Source organism: Chaetodon trifascialis, chromosome 20 (genome assembly GCF_039877785.1).
Source record: "Chaetodon trifascialis isolate fChaTrf1 chromosome 20, fChaTrf1.hap1, whole genome shotgun sequence".
NCBI classification, from domain to species: domain Eukaryota; kingdom Metazoa; phylum Chordata; class Actinopteri; order Chaetodontiformes; family Chaetodontidae; genus Chaetodon; species Chaetodon trifascialis.
Window position 1 is genome coordinate 3,526,647 of NC_092075.1, and position 20,996 is coordinate 3,547,642.

Here is a 20,996-nt window from a genome sequence, read left to right on the forward strand (position 1 = left end):
GATGGCTCATCTCGCGCTCTGTCGAGGGCCACGTTCACCTTCGTCTCTCCATGTGTGCTGCTGCTGCCTTGACAGGCTTGTCTAGATGACCATGCAGTTAAAGGAGCATTAAGGTAAGGATAGCGTTTCCAGACATTCATTAGGATCCTTTTACGCTTTAAAAATGCAGAGTTTGGGGTTATCACTCAGTCTGACCTGCATGTGCTTTTGGCACGTTTAGATCAAATGTCCTGGAAGTGGCGTGCTGAATTTTGAATGCCCTTTCCTGTGAGCTACTTGGTCCAGCTGGATTAATTTACATCTGAATGTTTTCACGTACGGAGGACACATCTCCGCCCAACAGCTCGGTTGATGTATACATAATGCAGAAATAGACATGGTCTCACCTGATTTTCAGACAGCCACATTGCGGTCATCTGGTTCAGTTTAGTGAAACTGTAGGGAAGATTCTTTAATCTGCAGTGAAACAAAAACAACAGAAGGTGCTCAGTCGTCTTGAACAGCCTAAAAAACCTGCTGTTTCAGCAGAGTGTGTGAGGTACATTAAATGTTTGAGTTTAATATGAGTAAAGTTAGGCTGAAACCATATTTCTCTCCTTAAAAAAAAAAAAAAACATCTGTGGGGTCACGGCCAAAATAATTTGGTGTATCTGGCACAGCGCAGACACCAGGAATGTAAAATCCCTGATTAAAACCTCAATCAGGTTTTAGCCTCCAAACCAAGCCCATTCTCACAGTGGCCAGAATTAAGATCCTTCAGTCATGATGTTGTAATTATCAGGTTATGTTTCCGACTGTGAGTGTGCTTGTGTAAGTAAGACGTTTGCATCAAAGTATACATTTCATAGTGAAGAGTCAAAGTGCAGCAAGGCTGCAGGAATTCGCTTATTTTCATTTAGCAACTAATCAGATAATCATTTCCTTGATGAACTGGTTTATTGAGAAAACAGCAGAAAGAAACTGAAATTTCCTAAACCCCACATCATGTTTTTAAATGTCTTCTCTTCTCAATAATCCAAAATAAACAATGAAAGAAATCAAAACGACTCGTCCTTTAACGTAAGAGCCTGAACGTGCTTGAACACTGTGAGTCCAGACTCACTTGTTGTTGCTGAGGTTGATGACCTTGAGCTTCTGCATGTCGCCCATCTCCTCGGGCAAAGACTCCAGCTTGTTGGAATGTAGGAACAGCACGGTCGCATTCTTCCAGTTGCCCATCTGGAGGGAAACAAACCAAGGACAGAGCCGTGAGCCAACAGAGCTAGCTGTTACAGATGGGCAGAGCGACGTGCCACGCCACTTAACACACACACTCGAGCGTGCAAACAAACCTCAGGAGGAAGCTGCATGAGGAAGTTGTGATCTGCAGCGAAGGTACGGATGCTGACGCACTGGCCGACGGAAGATGGCAAAGCTTCGATCTCATTGAAACTGCAGTCCAGCTCGTCCAGAGAAGTCAGACTGATGCAGACAGAAGGAGAGGACTTCAAACATGTGGGAGGATTACGATATATAAAGTACATACTGTGAGTAAGACTTTTTAATCTTGAAGAAACTGTTGAAGTTTGAAGGAATGCTCCAGACGTGAGAGAGACAGATTACCTTAAGCCTACTATGGACCTTTAGTTCCTAGTTCATATGGGCCAAGTGCCAAAAACCTGGATCCTACAGCTCCCATGATGCAGCTCAATGGCATGTTTTTATAAGGCCCTCCTTGGCTGATAAACACCCACATTTTTCAAACCAGTTTTTAACACAGGATTTCTGTTCTACATTCATCTCCAAGCCCATGCCAAGATAACCAAGATCATATTTTATCAAACTTTGGAGAGCTCCCTCTGGAGCCGCAGAAGACGTTATTCAACTGTTTTCACAGGCTGAGGAGGACTTGTTACGACCGGTCACCTGTGTTTGAGGAGTAAAAATCAGATACGGCACACTTTACGTCAAAGATTTGGGATGCCAGAGTGGTGAAACAGGGACTAAATCTTCTGCAAACCAGGTGTCACGACTGGGCAGTATGAGACCGTGAAGCTTGCTAACTGCTTTGTAACAGGGCAACACATCAACTCACCCCAGACCCCCAGTATATAAAGACAGGAAATGGCTGATTGATGCAGAAACCTCTTGGAGAGATTTCATCAAAGATCAAATCTGATCCACATCAACTACTGTGACAGTAACTTAGAGTAAGAGCGAAGCACTGAGAGACATTTCCACCACTGACGCATCTTAAAAGCTTCATGGGACATTATTTAAAGTAGCTTCCAACTGAACTCATGTTGACACAGAAGTGCTGTGCAGCTGGGGCTTTCTGCTGAATGAAAAATGCAAATGCACTGTGGGGATTCAGATGAATGCGAACAGAGGCCGACTTGCGGCAGAGCTGCTGTGTTATAGTACCATCAATCTCCAAAACACAGGATTTGGCCCTGTCTGCTGAATATAAACCAGGGACAAACAGCACTGTGCACTGGCAGCGGACTGTACGAACGAGGAAAAAAATAAAAAATAAAATAAATCAGCTTGCTTAAGCTAAAATCCTTGCATGGGATTAAGCTAAACCATAGGCTTTGTCACATAATCTGTGTCAAATTACACAAGGAGACACATTCTAACATGCGGGATAATTGTCCGTTTGGAAACAAAGGACCGAAAATAAAACTGTGCAGCCGTAATTGTCAGTAAATGTAGATTTGTCTCTCCTGTGGGTGAAGAAGTGGACTGATAAAAACCACACAGCACAGCTGGATTAAGCCACAGCCTAATCTTTGTGCTGGACCTCAATGACTCAGAGTGAGGGGGCGAGGACGTGGACCTGCAGGGGTTACCTGTCTGCTGCAGACGGAATCAATCTGCTTTAATCTATCAGTATTGTGCTGGAGGGTCATCACGGCCCAGGATTACCATGGACCCCTCCACAATAATCTCAAACTGCACCCACACATCAATAAGGTTACTGAAGATCATCAGCATTAGACCAAAACAAACAAAGCGTCAGAACACAGTCTGTTCAATGGGAATATCTGATTTATCCAGACAGATCAGCGATCAGCGGACGGTCGATGAAAACAGCACCATAATCCACTGATCCCAGGGTTTATTCTGCTTATATTAAAGCTGCTGCCGCGACACACACTCACCCTCCGATGGAGTCCGGCAAGTACATCAGCTGATTCTCATCCACCTTCAGGGCGGTCAGTTTCTTCAGCGAGCCTGCAGCGAGAGGTAAAGACGGAGACGATCAGAGAGACGCAGCTCGGGCAGTTTACTGATTATCACTTGCTGCTACATCACAAAGCGGAATGTCCATTACAGCAGTTAAATGGATTAATTCATACTCTCATCAATACAGTAATCAGTTTAGTAAATCAATCCTGACTCTACGGCACAGTGCATTTGGATGACAATGAATTTTTTACGTCATCTCTGGGAATCAGACAAGCACAGAACCGACACAGGGATGAAAACCTGCACTGGCAACAGCTGAACGACATTAAAGGTGTTTCATATTGTTTCTCCTCAGTTTAGACGTGTGTGTGCTGTGATCTTCACCGATGGAGCCTGGCAGCTGCGTGAGGGCGTTGTTGGACAGCAGGAGGTCCTGCAGACTCTCACAGCCACAGATCTGCTCATCCACCATCTCCAGGTTGTTCTTGGACACATCCAGGTATACCAGCTGTTTCAGCATCCCCATCATCTGGATACGTAAGAGGAGACGCACATAAAAAAAAGGCTGAATTTTCACTGATACCTCGTTATCCTCTGTAGATTTATGCCAAGGCTTAGACAGTAGTGTTGATTGAACACAGTAGATTAAAACAATCCCCAAAACATCCTGAGCACTGAGGTAAAGTAACTTTAGTTGGAGCATTGCAGACACCATATTTTTACATTTTTAGAAATGTATATGTTTATATAAAAGGAAAACAGTGGTTGTATCCAGTGTGGTTTATATCCCTGCCAGACGTCGTTACTCCGAAAAGGCCAGACTGTGATTACAGCTGATGTTGTTGAAACGCTGGCAGCAGAACTAATGCCTTAATTATGACCCAGTTACAAACAAGCTGGTCATTTGGATGAAAAATGGATCTCATGTAACACGTTCTGACTATCACAACATCATTATAAATTAATTATGTTGACAGAAAATAACGACTTCACAGCAGTATTTTTTTGGTGTTCACCCAGCAAGGGGATCGTTTCTAAACTGCAGCTCCTTCTCTGCTGCTGCTCAGAGGGCCGAAAGCCTGATGCAAACCGACCGCGGTTGGTTTTGACGAAGATTTAAGCAGACAAGTAGATTGAAAATCAAGGAAAATAATCTCAAGATGATGTTTTGGGGCACAGCAGCGACTGGAAGTGTGTCTGGTTATGACTATAAATCATACCCCAGGTAAAAACGTCAGTCTGTTCCCGTCCATCCACAGCTCCTTGATTCCGCTCAGCTGCTCCAACACCTCAGGCTGCAGACGTGAAGAGGAGAAAGGAGGTTAAGCGATGGGGATGTGTGCGTTTGAGTGTTTAAGGGATGTGTGTGCGCGCCTGCCGGGCTGCGACAGGATGAGATTAACTCATAAACAAGATAAAAATGAATCAGGAGGCCATTTATTTAATCCACTGTGATTATCGTGCATTAATGACTGCGATTTAATTAGCTCTTATTGCGTGTGCTTCCATTTTAAACCTGAAGGATGCAGATACAGGAAGGAGGAAGTGATGTCACCGCCAGAAAGGTAGGACAGCCCTGGGCACCGACAGACCGAGCGACAGATACTCACCACTTCAGTGAACTCATTACTCCCCAGGTCCAACCTTTCCAGCTGTGTGAGCTTCTGCATGCTTCTGTGGACACACGGGACAGACAGGGAGGCAGGGCTTAAAACCAAACCACTTACATCAAATGTTCTCACAAGCGCAGGAAGTCCGAATTTGAAAAAACGAATGGCAAACACCGAACTGACCCCCTTTGTTTGGACCAAAGCAATAGCCGGGATTATCAGCCATGTGGGCCACGTGCTTCAAGGAGCAGAGCCAAAAGAAGATTATCCATCAATTTCCATGTTATATTTTGGATAGCCTTCGCGCTCCGCCTTTGCTCCTTTCGCTGAATAATTTCATGAGGAAATAAATACCTTTTAGAGCTCAGGCGTGACAGAAATATGCTTTAAATAATGGAAAATGTGACGTATGCTAGCCCTAAGCTTTGCTCCAGAATTTCCTCTCCACATTCAGGTCACAGTCTCACATTCCCCACTGCACTGTAAACAAGCAGATAAAAAGCAGGACTATTCGACTGCTTACGGCCTTTAGCGCGTTTAACTGATCGCCACTGGCAGAAAATTTGGCAGTGAAATGTTCCTGCGAAGGCAGCAACAGCAAACACGTATCATTGATCAAAATCTACTGACAAGATGCCTTTCAAGTCAGTGCAAACATACAAAGCGACATCACACTTATACACAAGGCAAAGTCTGCAAAACATCTACAAGAGTCCTCTAAATGATCCATTAAACAACACTGAGGTTAAGTATAAAGATCTGTGATGCACAAATCAGCGTTAAGCATGATAAGGACTAAAAACAGACATTTCCTCACACGTTCGACAAAATACTGCTTTATAGAAAACCAAGCAGAGCAGACCATGACTGGAGATGTGCTTGGGAACAGACATGGTGATCCTGTCACACTGTTTCCATAAAACATTCAGCACAGGAACGGAGAGCAGAGGCCCACCAACACTACTGTGGAGCCTGCTTTGTTTTGAGGTGCTCCTCTTAAAATGTGACTGTAAAACACAGAGTGTAAATTATGAATATGATTTAAGCCCTTTGCTTGAGCGCTTGGTGCGACATGAAAACAACCCCGCCGATGCGCCGCAGCTTTAGCCAGCTTTGTCACATTCTTACCGCAAAGTTGGCAAGAACAGCAGAGACCCACCATGTGAGCAGAGAGGGGGAAGAATGGGCCAAGCTGGCTCGTCTAGAAAGCGAGTTCACCAGTGAAAAACACACTATGGCTTGTGACCCCAAGTCGTGAGGAACACAGCATCCCTCTTTAAAACACAGAGGAACATTCGGTGCATGCATGCGCTGAGAGAAAATAGAGTGCACTTTCTGTGTGGAAGCCCTGAAAGGCTTTCGGCCTTTGTGCACGCACACATTTGTTTACATCTCTGAAATGCTTGTGTGTTTCTCTGGCAACGCTCCCGATCATTAGTCCTTTTCTTTGTCAGGGCTCCAGCCTTTAACAGGTCTGGCCTCTGTCACATAAACACAGCGAAAGGAGAGGATCTGCTCCGACGCTGCACTCCGCACGGCGGCTTGCCCGTCACTCAGCGAAAAATCCGAAAAAGGAAAGGGAGTGAGATAACAAAGGACGCTCAGCCAGAGGGAGGAAGGATGAAAAAAAAAAAAAACGGCAAACAGAGAAACCCAGTTTTGCTGAGAAAGTGGGAAGGACGTTCAATGCAGTGATACAGCAAGTGAAGCATGAGAGAGGACAGAAAGAGAAAGTAGCTTTCCGCTACAGTCACCTGGAGCTTTCTCTCAAACGCTCTCGGGACGCTCAGTCTCCCAGCGGCTCTGTAACCTTCTCAAATGGTGAAATAACCCTCACTACTGTCTCAGTAGAGGATTATAAAACCTGCCACAGCAAGCAAGCAGCCAAGTAAAGGGGGCTCTTATGCAACACTGTGGAATTTAATACTACAGTTAGGTGTGGGGAGTGAATCAAGAGTTTAGAAAAAAAAAAAACAAAAGAAAGCGAGACAGGATGGAGGACACAGACGAGACACCGCAGAGGTTGTGAGAGGAAGGAGACGGCGGGGACGTCAGGGTAAAAAGGTTTGAGACGCATCATGACGTAAACATGTCTCTCACAGTGACACCGCTCATTTGTTTTGGAAATAAAACGAACATTTCGGATAACTGACGTGAGGTGGAAAGCACTTACTTTGGCAACATCTTTAACTGGTTCTCCCTCAGCTCCAAGATCTGTAGTTTAGTCAACCTGCAACCAAGAAAACGTGATGAGTACAACACTTCCAACATCTGATCTTCACACTGAAGAAACCCTGTTTTACCTTCAGTCTGCAAATATTTTGCACCCATTTAGTTTTAAGAACTATTCAGCACGACTTCCTGCTAAAGAAACCTTCATCGACACAGCAGTTTGATGAGGAATGGGTGGCCATGACAGCAGCCATGATTTCCTCTGCTGGCTTATCTGCTGCTAACCAGCCATAATGTGCAGGACATGACTAGGACTCAAATAATCAAACCCAATAGTCCCTTTTACTTCTGTTGTGCTAAAGTAGGGTGAACATACAAAAAGCACATGTAGATGTAGGCGGAAACAGGAGCATTAGTGAGATGAAATATGCATAATGTGGCATCATGTGTTGTATAATCAGAAAGCTCATTGATTATTGTGTAAACCATAAACAAAAAGAGTGTGACAGACACAAACAGCCTTTAGTAAAATGAGCCGCATCTTAAAACGCTCGATGTGAATTTGTTAAATCATTGTGGGTCAGAATCATGGGGCTGAGCAGGTCGGTTTGTAGAGATTTTTTCACTCTGAACAGCGAAACAATGAACTGAAACTTTCCATAAAGCCCCATAAAACCAGAGGAACTGCAGAGTGCGGTGACAATTCATCACTATGAGCATCCCCTTTTACGCTTGACATACATTGTTACCAAGACAATACAGATTAAAGACTTTGTTATAAAAAGTTCTAATACAGTCTGGTTATCCAGAAAAATATACTTCAGCTGAGGTATTCATGTGATATACAATATATGCCTTAATAAACTGTAAATGCTATGTGTCTGTATTAAGAGAAAGTTAAATACACATGGACACTAAATTGTGGAGATGACATAAGATTATTTCCACGAACGCAGGAAGTTATGGGCATGTTTTTAAAGTGGTGCCAAGACTTCATTGGCCGCCTTTCAAATTTTAAATTTCATGAAAGGTGGTACACTGCAGACGTTCTTGCTGTCACAACATTCACAAACAGATCTCTGCGACAGCCGTGTCAGTGTTACACCCAGTTAACGTCTGCGTGTGGCTTCACAGAAAACATCTGTTAGAAAACCAAGCTGGAGAACAAACTGACCTGCCGAAGCTGGCTGGTAAGAACTCGAGGAAGGCATCGTTCAGGTAGAGCTGTGTCAGACTCAGAAGCTGGGTGAAACCTTCAGGGAGCCTGACGAAACACAAGAACGAGAATAGCATCACTCACACGAAGCCTGACGAAGCTGCTGCAGTGCCTGAATACTTTACCTCGAAAATGCAGCTTTAAAGGAGCAACGTGCGCGACATGGACAGAGTTTTAGCATAAAACATTCAACGAATGAACATTATCAGCAAAATGTGAGGATGTAACAGTGCTGACGTTATGTCGAAGACGTCCATGTGTCATGTTGCAGAGAAATTTGCTAAAGTTAGCATGCTAAGCATATCAAGCATGCTAAGTTTCACAAGCTCCCTTAAGGTACTTCCTCTTATTTAACAAAAAAATACAATTGTACTGTAAGTTTCTACTGAGACAGTCTGGGCAGACTTGGTCAGCTAATAGCTAGCTGCACACAGTGTTGTTTTTGGCGGCCTGTTTTAATTTCAGTCTCAGTCTATTTTACCAAGCAAAGCCGGCTGGCCGGCCATCGGTCCCGTTCTCTGTGTCAGCTGTCTGGCGTTAACGCTAAACTACCGTGGCTGCATCTTCTAAACAACGCTGTGAGTGGGAACTAATGCTGTGACGTCGCCTGCGACTGCGCAGTCAACCTGATGCAGCCCCGGAAGTGAGACACAGGAAACAGAAATACTGCAAAATAATAAGAACGAGACGAAATGACGTGAGAACATTTTGTCTCGTCTTGTTTTAGTCAACGAAAATGAAGAGACATTTTAGCAGAGTTTTTATTTTATAAACCACATTTAGTCTCGTTTTTATTCGTCAACAATATTGCATTATATATTTCATTATAGTTATTGTCACATGACCAGCATTTACGTTGCATCTCGTCTTGTTTTGGTCATGTGATAAAGGTTCGTTGACGACGTCATAATTTTCGTTGACAAAAGCAACACTAGCTGCACGGCTAGCTGAACTAGCGAATGGCTGCTAGTAGCTATTGTAGCCACAGATAGCTACAGTAAAGATAACAGCGAGCAGCCGTTAGGTAATGTGCTGCCCCCTGCTGGGATAACCTTTGACAGGTGGCCACTTCATACACAGTGTACCTTCAAATCAAAATGCAGTGAATTATGGGTGAAAAGCTGTCATAAGAGGGTGGGCAGTACTCACTTGGATATGGGATTCACACTGGCTTCTACAATAGCTAGGACTTTGCAATTTTTGATGTTTTCTGGAAACTCCTGGATACCTAGAGAGAAATAAAAAAGGCCATCAGATGACTTAAAGGCACACGTCATCAATTCAGCATCTGCATGCTGGATCTCAAATGTTTTAATGCTGCTGACGCAAAACAAACGACTCCCATCAAACCCAAGAAGATGAGCGACGACGTAAGCAAGTTGGTGTTTAGCAGGAAAGGCTTTGCGAATGTTAAACACAGGTGGATTGCGAGGCTCTCTGCCTGAACTGTGTGCGCTCAAGATAAATGTAGTGAGGCTCTGCACCTTTCCTCTTTAAACAACCGCAGAGTCGAGCGCAGAGGTGACATAATAAAGAGCAGAATAGGAAGGAGAAAAAAAAAGAGAAAAGAGAGATCACTGAGCGATAGTCTGTAAGTTCTCACGAAACATCCACAGCGTGCAAAGAGCAAGAAAGGGGAGGCGGCCGAGTCTCAAGGTTTATTTCCTCCCACTTTGTTTTGTGTCCACAACACTTAGCAGTGAGTGCGTTGAGAAGAAGGATAATCTGCTTTTAATGTCAACACAGCACATGCAGCTCTGGTTCATGAAAACACCACCGCAGCCTTCAACGTTTGTTTAATCCGGGCTGTCTCGAGCACTCATTTATATCAGAACTACCTTTTTATGTGTGACCTCTCTGTAACCATGGAAGGGTTCTGCTGAGCATGCACACGGTTTCTCTGTTCTGCTCAGCTTCAAGGTGATGCTGTGATGATCAACCACCTTACACTTGCTTTTAGCTTACAGAGCTTAACGCCTTATGCAAAGATACTGTCAGACAGTGATGCTAATGTTTAAATAGCGACAGCATGATTAAAGCAAAGCCCACTGCAGGGAGCATGCAACAGGATGCAGAGTGTTTAAAATGGCACACCTGACTGATTCTACATGCAGCTGTGCATTCAATCAGAGAACCGTCGAGACTTCAGGAGCTTCAGTCTTTGTATTTCTGGTTCTAAATGTAAGACTAAAACGACGCTGGCAGCACAAAGTTCTCATCAAACGGTCAAAATTGAAAGGACTTCTAGTACAAAGCTCTCCATCATACTCAACAGCGCAAATGTTTATCTTCAAAGGGCTAAATGTCACACTTCGACAAAACGCTGTCACTTCCCACTCTGTGAAACCGCTGACAAGACGCTCAGAGTCGAGCACCTCTTACAGATATTCTCACAATCTGTGTGAGAACCAGCTGCCCGGAGCTTCATTGAGCTCAGTTTTGTCCCTGCTGTGACTCTGCCTCACGCAGACAGTGTCTAGTGTATTGCAGGTCTGAACTTGTCCACTTCCTTTATCCGTCACATCGGGGGTTTTGAGTCATGCAGTGTTGTGATGTAACATGTGGTAAAAGAAACATGCTGTGGCATTTTACCTCAGTAATTTTGAAGCAATCTATACATGGCATCAATTATGCAACTCTTTGCAGGGAATTTCATTTAATTTATGTCTTTCACTGGTTGATATCCAGTAGCGGTTATGTCAAAACAGGACAACTAGGACACTTGGACTCCATGCGTCACTGTTTCACATGACTCATTGAACGTGCCAGTCAAAGCTGTTCACCTGAGTGACATTCCTGAAGAAAGGACGAAGAGGTACAGTAAAATACATCATTTTGCTTACTGTTTTTGCTGACATCAAGCTCCCTGAGATTGATGAGGTTTGCGATTGCTGGCGGCAACACTGTCAGGTCATTGTCTGGCATGCTCAGTCGGTGGAGTAACTGGCAGTTAAACAGTTGCTGGTGGAGAAAGAGAAGAGATTTAATCAAAAAACATCTGGTGGAGCAAGAATGGACATCATAACAGATGTTTAAATGTCAAAGACAAAGTTAAACTGCCTCATCACAGGCTCATCTTTCAAAATTAATGTATGAAGCCGGAATGGGTCATAAATTTTGGATGGTCATTAACTTTATTTTTCTTTAGCATTGACTACAAAAAATCTGTGTATTTGCTGCTGCAACCACACCACCACAACATCTTGTGATCATCCTTCATCAGACCGCTCTGCTTGGACTAACTAGTCGCTACAAACTAGGCTGATTTAGTGTAAAGTAACTAGTGCGCCTCCAGCTATGGTAACACAGGTAAAGCTAGCCGCTAGCATATCACAGTCTACGCACAGTCATTTGAGAGTGAAGCGCTCTCACTCTGTGTCTGTGCATAGATGTTTGGGGGGGTGATCAAACAATGGTCATATAGTTCCCTGTGAATATCAAATACTATTTCTGCTCAAAATGCCCACCCCTGCACTGAAGTACAGTGTCAACAATTCAAGCTTTTCATAAGAGATAAGGTGGTTCAGCATGCAGCGTGTCAATATGTATTGGCCTCATGAGTCAAGCATTCGTGCAGCTCTGTGTGCCTTACTTTAGGCAGCTCCTCGATCTGGTTGGCATCGAGGTAAAGTTCCTGCAGGGTCTTCTCAAAGCTAAAGATCTCCTTAGGAACAGTCTCCAGGCTGCAGTGGGAGTAGTCGAGCGATGTTACCGCCTCCTCCTCACCCCGCAAGCAGCGGCACGGCACCAGACGAACAAACAAGCTCCGCTTGGACATCCTCAGGCACTGGAGAGGGAAAACAGAGAGATATGTAAAGGGAGTAGAGAATAGGGAGTTAAGGAGGTAGGCATGTGTCTCCTGCAACTTTCATGCTTCAGGTTCTTGTGATTCATGCTTTTTTCATGCATTGTATGTAACGCATTTGAAATGTTTTCAGTGCTGTAACACTCTTTTAAACACACACACACACACACACACACACTGGTGTTGAGATCTTATCTGTGACCATGTGACTGCAGGCTTGTCAGAGCTGAACTCATGTTGCTTTGTCACGTCTTTTGAGAGGACAGATCATTGTCAGCAGATCGGTCCAAAAAACCATGACATCCCAAGTAACCTCCAATCCCCACTTTTTGATGTATTTTTCACTGATAATGACCGCAAGATCAAGCTGTAACAGAACAAACCCACAGTGTCAACAACAACAACAACAGAAAGCCACAAAGACCTACAACAAGAATTTTAGGATGGAGAGTCAAAGTGATAGATGGCACCTGGTGGAAGACTCAGACACAGATACTTAAAAAAGGGATCTGATCAAGCAGCCAGAACTTCCCCAAAACCGCATTCACAAAGGCTACAGGTCTGCCTTTAAACAGGACACTTCAGCATTTGTCAATCTGGGTTTCAGTCTCATATTTCTGTCTGTTATGACTATTAGCTATTATTTTACACATGAGCTCCGCTGCAGAGATCGTTGTGGGGAATTGTGACGCAGACTCTGACGAGCAGTGGCTCATTGCCCAACAACTCTATCCAGCTTGTTTCTGTCTGTGTCTGCTTGGGTGATTTTTAATAAATTTAAGTTTCCTGGAAAGCTACAATAGGCTTGTGCTTCTTTTCCCAAATCTCTATAATGTCTGCCATCATATGGGCAGAAATATGTGAAGTACATAGACATACTTTTCTTAAACATAGCATCAGTGTTTGATTACAAAGGTTCAGTTTTTGGTGAACTGCACTTAAAAATAAATGTCCAGTTCAGAATCTGGTGTGAGGGAGATCACGGTGTGAGTCGTGGACAGATTAAAAATGCTCCAACAGTATCAGTAGATGTACAACAGCTCTTCAGTGCAGAGGCGCTTCTGCAGAAGGACGTTTCGAAACAGCTGTGGGTCGCTTCATGCACACTCAATCCCATTATTTCCTCTGAAGTATTGTGCTGCCAGTGTGTTTTCAAATTTGCATATAGATTACAGCTGATCACCGCCAATGAGTCATCGTTCGGTGAATGGGTGCTTGATGCAATTGATTAAAAAATAAAAATGACAGACACACACCCCAGAGAAGCGCAGACATTTTTAGTTTTGCATGTCTATTTTTCTCGTGGGGAAAGGGTAGTTTTCCACTTCTGAAATGTCCACAGGCAGGCAAAATAAACAACTGTTTACTGCTGTGGGGACGCTTTATCCTGGTTTGGACTGAAGCTGAGGATCAAAATGCAAAAAGAAGTGGGCCACGAATCGGCCGTGATTCTGGAAATCCTCGTCCTTGACCAGTTTTATCCAAAACTCTCTCTTACTGCAAAATAAAGAGACATAAAAGCCAGAAAATCTTTTTAGCTTTCAATCTGGTCGGGAGCTTAAGGGACGGAGGGGAGGCAGTCGCAAACTTGTCCTTTAACTTGCTCGGGGATGTACTGTACTTATAATCTTTATAGCTGGAGTCGCGGGTCAGCACAGACAGCAGATTCACTACAGTATGCAATATGGAATGTGTTCTGGTCAAAAGAGGCTTTGTTCCTTGGAGCATGTAGAGAATGTGACTTTTCCTCCCCCTCGTCTTAATCTGAGTGCAGCCACAGCACATAATCTCTGAGTGCTTCGCTCTGTGTATCCTGACTGTCTAACCGAGCTGCGAAATTGTGATAGCCTTGACCCACACTGTCAGTGCAGACTATGTGTGGGCGTGAGCACATACTTGTGTACGAGGTTGCTACAAGGAAATTTGGTGAGCTATCACGCGAGGCGTTGTCTTTTTTAGGACGCACTCATTTTGCATGTGTGTGCAAAAAAGCGCTTTTTATGGACAGTGCAAAGTATGTGTGACTATTTTTGGAGCTACTCACTATATGACATAATAAGACATCTTGGCAGCAGTCATGATACAAGAAAAAAAACTAAACACAAAGAACTATATATAGTCAATACTTCTTCATTTTACAGTAAGGAAGGTTTCAAATCTGTCCAAAGCTGACTCAAAGGAGGACCGGTCAGCCAACTCTTTACCTTTAACCCATTAAAAATGGGTGCATGTGTGCACGCTCACATGACATATTTACAACCAAAAGACTGTCAGCCTCCCACGCACTCTTTGCTAGAGCAGCAGGCAGCTCATGTATAAATACTCTTACTGAGTAATCTGGTCTATCACCAGAGGGAATGACAAAGGGCTCGGCTCCATTCACCCCATGTAACGAGCAGTGAGCGCATGGATGACGCATGCTATCCTGAGTGGGAGGACTGGAAGAAGAGTGCGATACGGGTTAACAGAGGAAAGGGGGTAGTGGTAGGTTGTTGTGAGTTGTGCAAGAAAAAGCCAGATCATGTGTCATGAGAGAAGGTGTGGGGAGAGATGTGCAGTACATGGGTTGAAGTACAGGAAAGGATCCAATCATTGGGAGATTGGATGTGCTGAACATGTTAAAGCTGGTAGAAGAATTTAATCTCACACCTGAAGGATGCGTTCTTCACGGCTCCATCAGATAATGTTTAATGAGCAGAAAATGTGAATTTTGGCTATATTAACAACAAAGATAACGAGACAAGTCTATAGCCACGCTGACGGCTCTGTGAGACTGCACCCAGTTACAGGGTTTTAGCATGCTAACATGTTTACAACTGCCATGCTAGCAAGCTAATGTTCAGCAGTTACATGTTCACCATCTTAGTTTAATGTTAGCATACTAATATTTGCAATTAGCACAAAGCAGTTTTTTTCTTTCAGGGGCTTTACTGACAACAAAAAATCCAGGATATCACCATCCTTATCTTTGAGAAAACAAAACTTAAGTTGCACAATGTTGTCAACATGCCAAGTAAGATAACTGGTAAACAACAGGAGACCCCGAATGATAAGTTTGTGAGAGTGTAACTTTGCCAAATTGAGGCTGTAGTCCTTCAAAATAAACAACCTTTACAGGAGGAAGTTCAGCTGCTGTCACTGGGCCGGAGGTTTGCGGTAACCAGCAAACAAATCAACAGATATGAGCATTATTTTCAAAACCATGCATAATCCCTGCTGCATTAGCATAAGACAAATATTAAGGTAAGAGTTCATCTGCTGCAACACAACTGAAGCACTTCTTCCACAGGCTGCTGGTACAGTGAAGCATCTCCTGCCTACTTCTGGACAGTATTGGTGATTCTTTTGTGCCATTAATGTGTTGTTTCTTCTTCTGCGAGAAAGTTTCCCGTCAAGGACAATAAAGTGAAATGGGCTGCAAAAGCGCGGCTCTGCCAGGCGGGCTGCCTAGCTAGCTGAAGCCCCCCAACAGTAATCTGGAAGGCAGCACACTAATGAGAACCTCAGTGCCTACAACATAGATAGGCTTATCCACTGACCTACATGCGACTGCAATGATCATCCATCCATCAAGAGCTTCTGACTTCTGAACTAAGAAAGTTCAAAACATGCAATGGAGATTTCCAGACATGTTAAGCTCTTGGCTGAGATTTTCTTTCTTAGCCTACTTATTTAAGCAGCACATTCACTTAAATCGGCGTGCTAGCCTGAGCTCAGCCTGGCGGCAGTGAAACTGTTAAAGCCTTGAGAAACACTGGCCGGATTTATTCAGAAATTTCAAAATGTGTGGGCATGTGTGAATGGCAGGCATGTGACTCTGCAGCCTGGCAATGATCTTTGCGGCTTCGTCTGTGCAGCAGAGAAAAAACAGTCCAGCGGGCAGGCCAGTCACAGTTTCACTCCCACTTTATTCTCCCAGTCAGAGCCAGGAAACCACTTCCCCGTCACAACCCCTCTCCCTGTAACTTAAGTGCCTCCTGGGTCAGCGCTGTTGCTGTAGAGACTACGGTCAAGGGTAAGATCAGCTCTCCGACCCCTGAAGTCACACACAAAACATGCAGCTGAGCTTGCTCAACTGCTTATGCGCAACAGCATCGATTGATAAAACACAGAGGGGCCGTGCAGAAGGCTCTGCAAAGCCAAAAAAATGAAAGCACACTCTGAAAGAGGCCAATGGAGATCGAGATGTCTGTGTGTGTTCCCCAAAGGTCACTGAGTGCCTTCCACTGTGGCCAACTAGCACTCACTGGCCTACTTCGAGCCTATCCAGGAGAACGTGTTGGAAACTAATGAGTAGCTTCTAATGTGTGTCTGCTTCAAAAACACCAATTCCAATTAATGTCTAGTCTACCTCACTGGGTCGCTCCAAGCCTATAACCGGCTTACATGAAGAGCATTGAAAATAGGCCCAGCAGGTATTGTCGGTGTTGTGTTCACGCTGAGGTCTGTGTAGGTACGTTTATAATGGGTTAAACGGAAATGAAAGTACAGCATTTGACGGTAGCGAGCAGCTTGTGTTATTTATAGCGAGTAGTACTCGTCTGGTTGATATGGCAGAATGTGATTAGTACGAGCCAGCTCTCGCCTTATGAAAGGAGCTTTTGATCCAGATTGCAGAGGACTGTTAGAGGATTGCTGGGCCACGGCTGAAGTTTTATATCGGAGGTTATGGCAACAAAAACAATGCGGAGACGGGGGGGGGGGGGGGGGGGGGGGGCAACACATAACAGCCTGCGGGATACGCTTGAATTGCTTCTGTCTGAAGGAAGAGGAAAGAAAAAGTCACTTCCTCAAAGCAGGGCGGAGTGCCAGCGGGCTGTGGGCTTGTTCTCTTCCTATAAAGCAGCTTTAACTCCTCTCAAACTAAATCACATCCCTCACACGGAAATTTATCATTCACCGACAAATCAAAAACCAGCGCAGAAAGAAAGGTGCGAGCGCTCTGTGCACCCAAGCTGGAGTCACACCTGATCATTTCTTGGTTAACACATAATCAAAAGTCACACCGGTGGCTCAAGTGTATTTCACAACACAGTGCGCACCAGAATGAGACACCTTTTCAGAACTTCAGGTTTGCAAACAAAACTATCTTTACCGAGTTTCCATTGGTGGTGAACTCAAGACTTTTTCAATTCGCAAAACTTGCATTTGCAAGTGCTTGCAAACCGATGAAAGTGCAGAATGAATAAGCACAGTAGATGTCTGATAATCACAGCCTTATTTCTAACTGAGAGATGTTATGTAACTTTAAAAATTCTAACATCTATTAAAACTCTACAGAAAACATGTTTGTGTAGTCAGGTGAAAGGCTGGGAACATCTCCACACTGAAGGGCTGTGTACGGCTTAGTCCCCAGCGAGGTCTTTCCTCTGGGCACCTCATTAACAGCATCACATTCAACTCCAGCTGGCACGACAGGAGAACTGCTGCCTCTCAATAATGCAGTGGGATATTGAGTTCAGCACCTGACCAATGGCGATGTCTCCATACTCTCAAAGCAGGCAGTCCCAAGAACAGCTCAGGTGCACGTCCACGCCTTCTTACTTTACCACTGCTGGCAGCCAACTTGCTGGCGTTTTCCCCGCAGTGGGCTTTGAGAAGCAAACATAGGAATCAATACATGTGTACAAAAACTGAGCAACGGGAAAGGATGGCTGGAATTACAGCTGAAACAGGTAGAAAGACAACCCTGTTGTCAGTATCTGTGGCGGGGGTATGTAGCTCAGCGGAACCTGAAGTTCCAGTTTTGCTCTCCCCCCGGTTTTGGTTCTCACCGGTGTTCTTAGGTCTCAGTGGTCTTGCATGACTCCAGAAAACAAAACCGTGATTGTTTTCTTTGAATTCGTGCTGAAATGAGGGTAAGTAACCCGAGCCGTGACAAAGACAAAGTGCCTTTTACAGCATCTTCCCAATTTTCTATTCCGAGCAGACCGGTTCTGCTCGACTGAATTCACCATTACAGTCAGAGCTGCATCCATTTAAATATTCACATGTAGCCTACAAACGTTCCTCTACTCCAGAATACGCCGAAGAAAAACTTTGAAAATGTAGGACAACTATATTATTGTACTGCACAAGCTGAGGCTGAAGAAAAAAATTAAAAATGCTGTTTTTTTTCTTTATCTTTTGGACAATCGGCCGTTCTTCCTCCGTGCAAAAATCCTATTCGGTCAAGCAACCATCTGTTTCCGACAATACCCAGTATTGACCATACACACACTGTGTTTGAAGATGCAGTCCTCCCACACGCAGTGACGTACAGCGACCCACCCCACCCCAGCTAAGCCCACTTAGAATGCTAACGTCTGTGTTGGAGCAAGTGTGGCTTCGTGTTCGTCTCACAAATGTAGAAACAAGCATTTCGGCACATTCTGCATTGATTTATCTCTCAACTACTGATAAAGAACTAAGAGATTTACCTTTCACAAAAACGTCACCAGTACAAAACGGATTATCAGTAAGCAAATGTTTGTAAGAAATATACAAACATAATGAGCTTAGCTGAATGTTTATGCTGATGGATCCACCTGCTGAATGGTAAAGATGCACAGATATACCAATATCAGTCCAATGCTCATCAAATACTGACATACTTGGCCAATAAAACCAATTCTGACTCAGTGTCAATACCGGTATCACTGACAATAGGCTGCTCTGGTGTCAGGTGCCACTATTTAAATAAATAAGAATTCAGTATGCCGTGTCTAAGCCTGTTGCTGCCTTACACAGACAAGAATGATGTCACACAGTGAGACGTACAGCTTATTAATTAAACACTGGTGTTGGATCAGCACTTGTGTGGCCCAGGTATCGCTATCTGGATCGGCGCATCCCTGCTGAGCGGTGCATAAAAAGAGCCGTGTGATTTTTAAAAAGCGTCTGAAAAAAGCTGCGCAGCTGACTGAAAATATTCTCATCAAGTGAAACGGAGCTTGTACATATTCACATGAACCCTTCATTTAGCCATCATATCTAATTGAAACCAACTTGAGCTGTAATGGGACTCATTTTATCTTCTCTTCTACTCTCTGCACACTCTGGCTCACAGCGCAGAGGAGTTCAAATATTCTGAATCCAGAGCTCTTCATTTCGATTCCCTTTGAGATGGCTATCATTATTACTCTAATGAATAATTCCCACATTATTTCTTAGGACACAGATGGGCCTGGGGCTCACGAACGTGGTCTTATTTTCATCTCATTTGTTCAGGCCTTCACAACTCTGAGGTTATAGAGATGTCATCGATCCCCCGGAGAGCGACACAGACCGGGCGTAAAGGAGTCCACCTCCAAAGGTTATGTCCTCTCCACCATGCAACGAGGGGATTAATAAGCTTGTTTATCTTCTGACCTTTCGTGCAAGCTGGTAACAGTCTGCTCTGCGATTCACTTGGTACTGAAAAGTCACTATGTGGAAAATGGAGAGCCAGCCTGACATCTCTGCACTGTCTAACCAAAGTAAAACTGGCAGGATGACCTGATTAATGATGTCGCATTTAACAAAAATAATGTAAAATAAGTGAGACAGTAGAGTGCACGATCTGATCAATGCATGACCAGCAGGAGCAGTCAACAAGTGCTGTCATGCAGTTTATTATGATATGGCTCAAATGTGCCAAGTCCCAATGAATGAACTGGTGAGTAATGAGATGCAGAACAGCTTAGTTATGAATGACCTGCATGTGTAATCTTCCCCATCCTAGACCCACATCTAACAGTATCGCAGAGTTATTCTCACGACCAGCTCAGGTGTTGAACATCAAGCAGTAATCTATCAGATTAGCGACGACAACAGAAGCGTGGAATAGTACAACGAAACAACACTTTCTGCGTCATTGCTCCATTCAGTGTTTCTTCTATTGATGATTACTGTCCATGATTCACGATGGCAAACACGCTGCAACGGTCCAAAACATTTCCATTGAGAGGAATGTGCTGCAGCCTCACAAACGAAGCCAATACACAAACTTCTCCAGGCCTCTAGGGGGAGCTCAGCCAGAGATGAGAGGCTAAATGTAAAAATAAATATGTACCTTTTTATGCCATTTCACCTTGTACAGACAGCTGAATCAAAGCTCCGCTGCTCTAAATGTCAGTGGGGCTGCTGAACAGTAAACGCATGCCTCCTCCTCCTCTAAAGAGACCCAGTGCTCCATTTACAGGTCAAATACTGTATACTACTGAGTTTCATGATCAAAACTACAACCACAACCTTTTATAAACTACCTCACGTCTCTCAAAGCCACTTCCTGGTGATACGAAGGCTGACGACAATTCTGCTGAGATCTGCAACAGGGTATCCTGTGAGACAAGCTCACCACAGCTGCCAGCTGATGTCAACCATCAATTTCATTGTCGGTGCAAAGAAACAACGGTCCACTTCCATCCCAGAAAGCATGACATTTGTAGCACGACTTCTAGCAAAGGTGTGAGGTGAAACTCAGTTTTAAAGCAGCTAACGGTTACAGGTCAAAGGCTTCGTGAGGAAAGATGATTTCCACTCCATGTGTGCAGCACAGCGCAGCATATGCTGGGTAAGGCTAATTGAATCACTCCACCTGCTTGGTATTCTGCATGAAACTGAGGAAACATTTGCTTATTGAGAGGGGGGAGCAGATATTAGACTGTGGTGCTTGAACGAGTGCAGGGCTGCCTTATCGAATGAACTAGCTGCGTTTCAACTGTGAGCTGGCCTGTCTTCTGTAGCAAACGCTCGTCATTTTGCCCCTCTTTTCTTCTCTCTGCATGCCTCTTTTCATTTGATGTCCTATTTCTGCAACGGTCCCAGTATTTGAGAGGTCATTGTGAAACGTAAGAGTGCTACAAACCCACAGCAAAGTCATCTATTTTGAAACCGAAATGTGATAAGCAAATAGCTGCAACAAGCTGGACAGGTCTCCTGCTGACCTGCTGGAAAGCTTTGCAAAACTGCATAAACATTGCATCACCTAAACTGGTCAAGTTTCATTTTAAATTATTTGGCTTGGGATACCTGAACTTCCCCTTTTCCCCTGAAGGCATCA

General features: G+C 44.2%; 1 protein-coding gene across 3 annotated transcripts in view; it reads right to left on the minus strand.

Moving 5' to 3' along the window:
* The window catches only part of erbin (erbb2 interacting protein), a 48,246-nt gene that overhangs the window by 12,207 nt on the left and 15,043 nt on the right, over positions 1 to 20,996 (minus strand). For all 3 annotated transcript variants that reach the window (XM_070988648.1, XM_070988649.1, XM_070988647.1), the window contains exons 3-14: positions 11,762 to 11,956; positions 11,013 to 11,130; positions 9,319 to 9,397; positions 8,128 to 8,217; positions 6,955 to 7,011; positions 4,782 to 4,845; positions 4,392 to 4,466; positions 3,556 to 3,700; positions 3,144 to 3,216; positions 1,332 to 1,461; positions 1,103 to 1,218; positions 387 to 456 (exon numbers count right to left, since the gene is read on the minus strand). In XM_070988648.1, coding sequence (XP_070844749.1) covers positions 387 to 456; positions 1,103 to 1,218; positions 1,332 to 1,461; positions 3,144 to 3,216; positions 3,556 to 3,700; positions 4,392 to 4,466; positions 4,782 to 4,845; positions 6,955 to 7,011; positions 8,128 to 8,217; positions 9,319 to 9,397; positions 11,013 to 11,130; positions 11,762 to 11,947 — 1,203 coding nt within the window. In that variant the 5' untranslated portion in view covers positions 11,948 to 11,956. The remainder of the gene's footprint in view (positions 1 to 386; positions 457 to 1,102; positions 1,219 to 1,331; positions 1,462 to 3,143; positions 3,217 to 3,555; positions 3,701 to 4,391; positions 4,467 to 4,781; positions 4,846 to 6,954; positions 7,012 to 8,127; positions 8,218 to 9,318; positions 9,398 to 11,012; positions 11,131 to 11,761; positions 11,957 to 20,996) is intronic.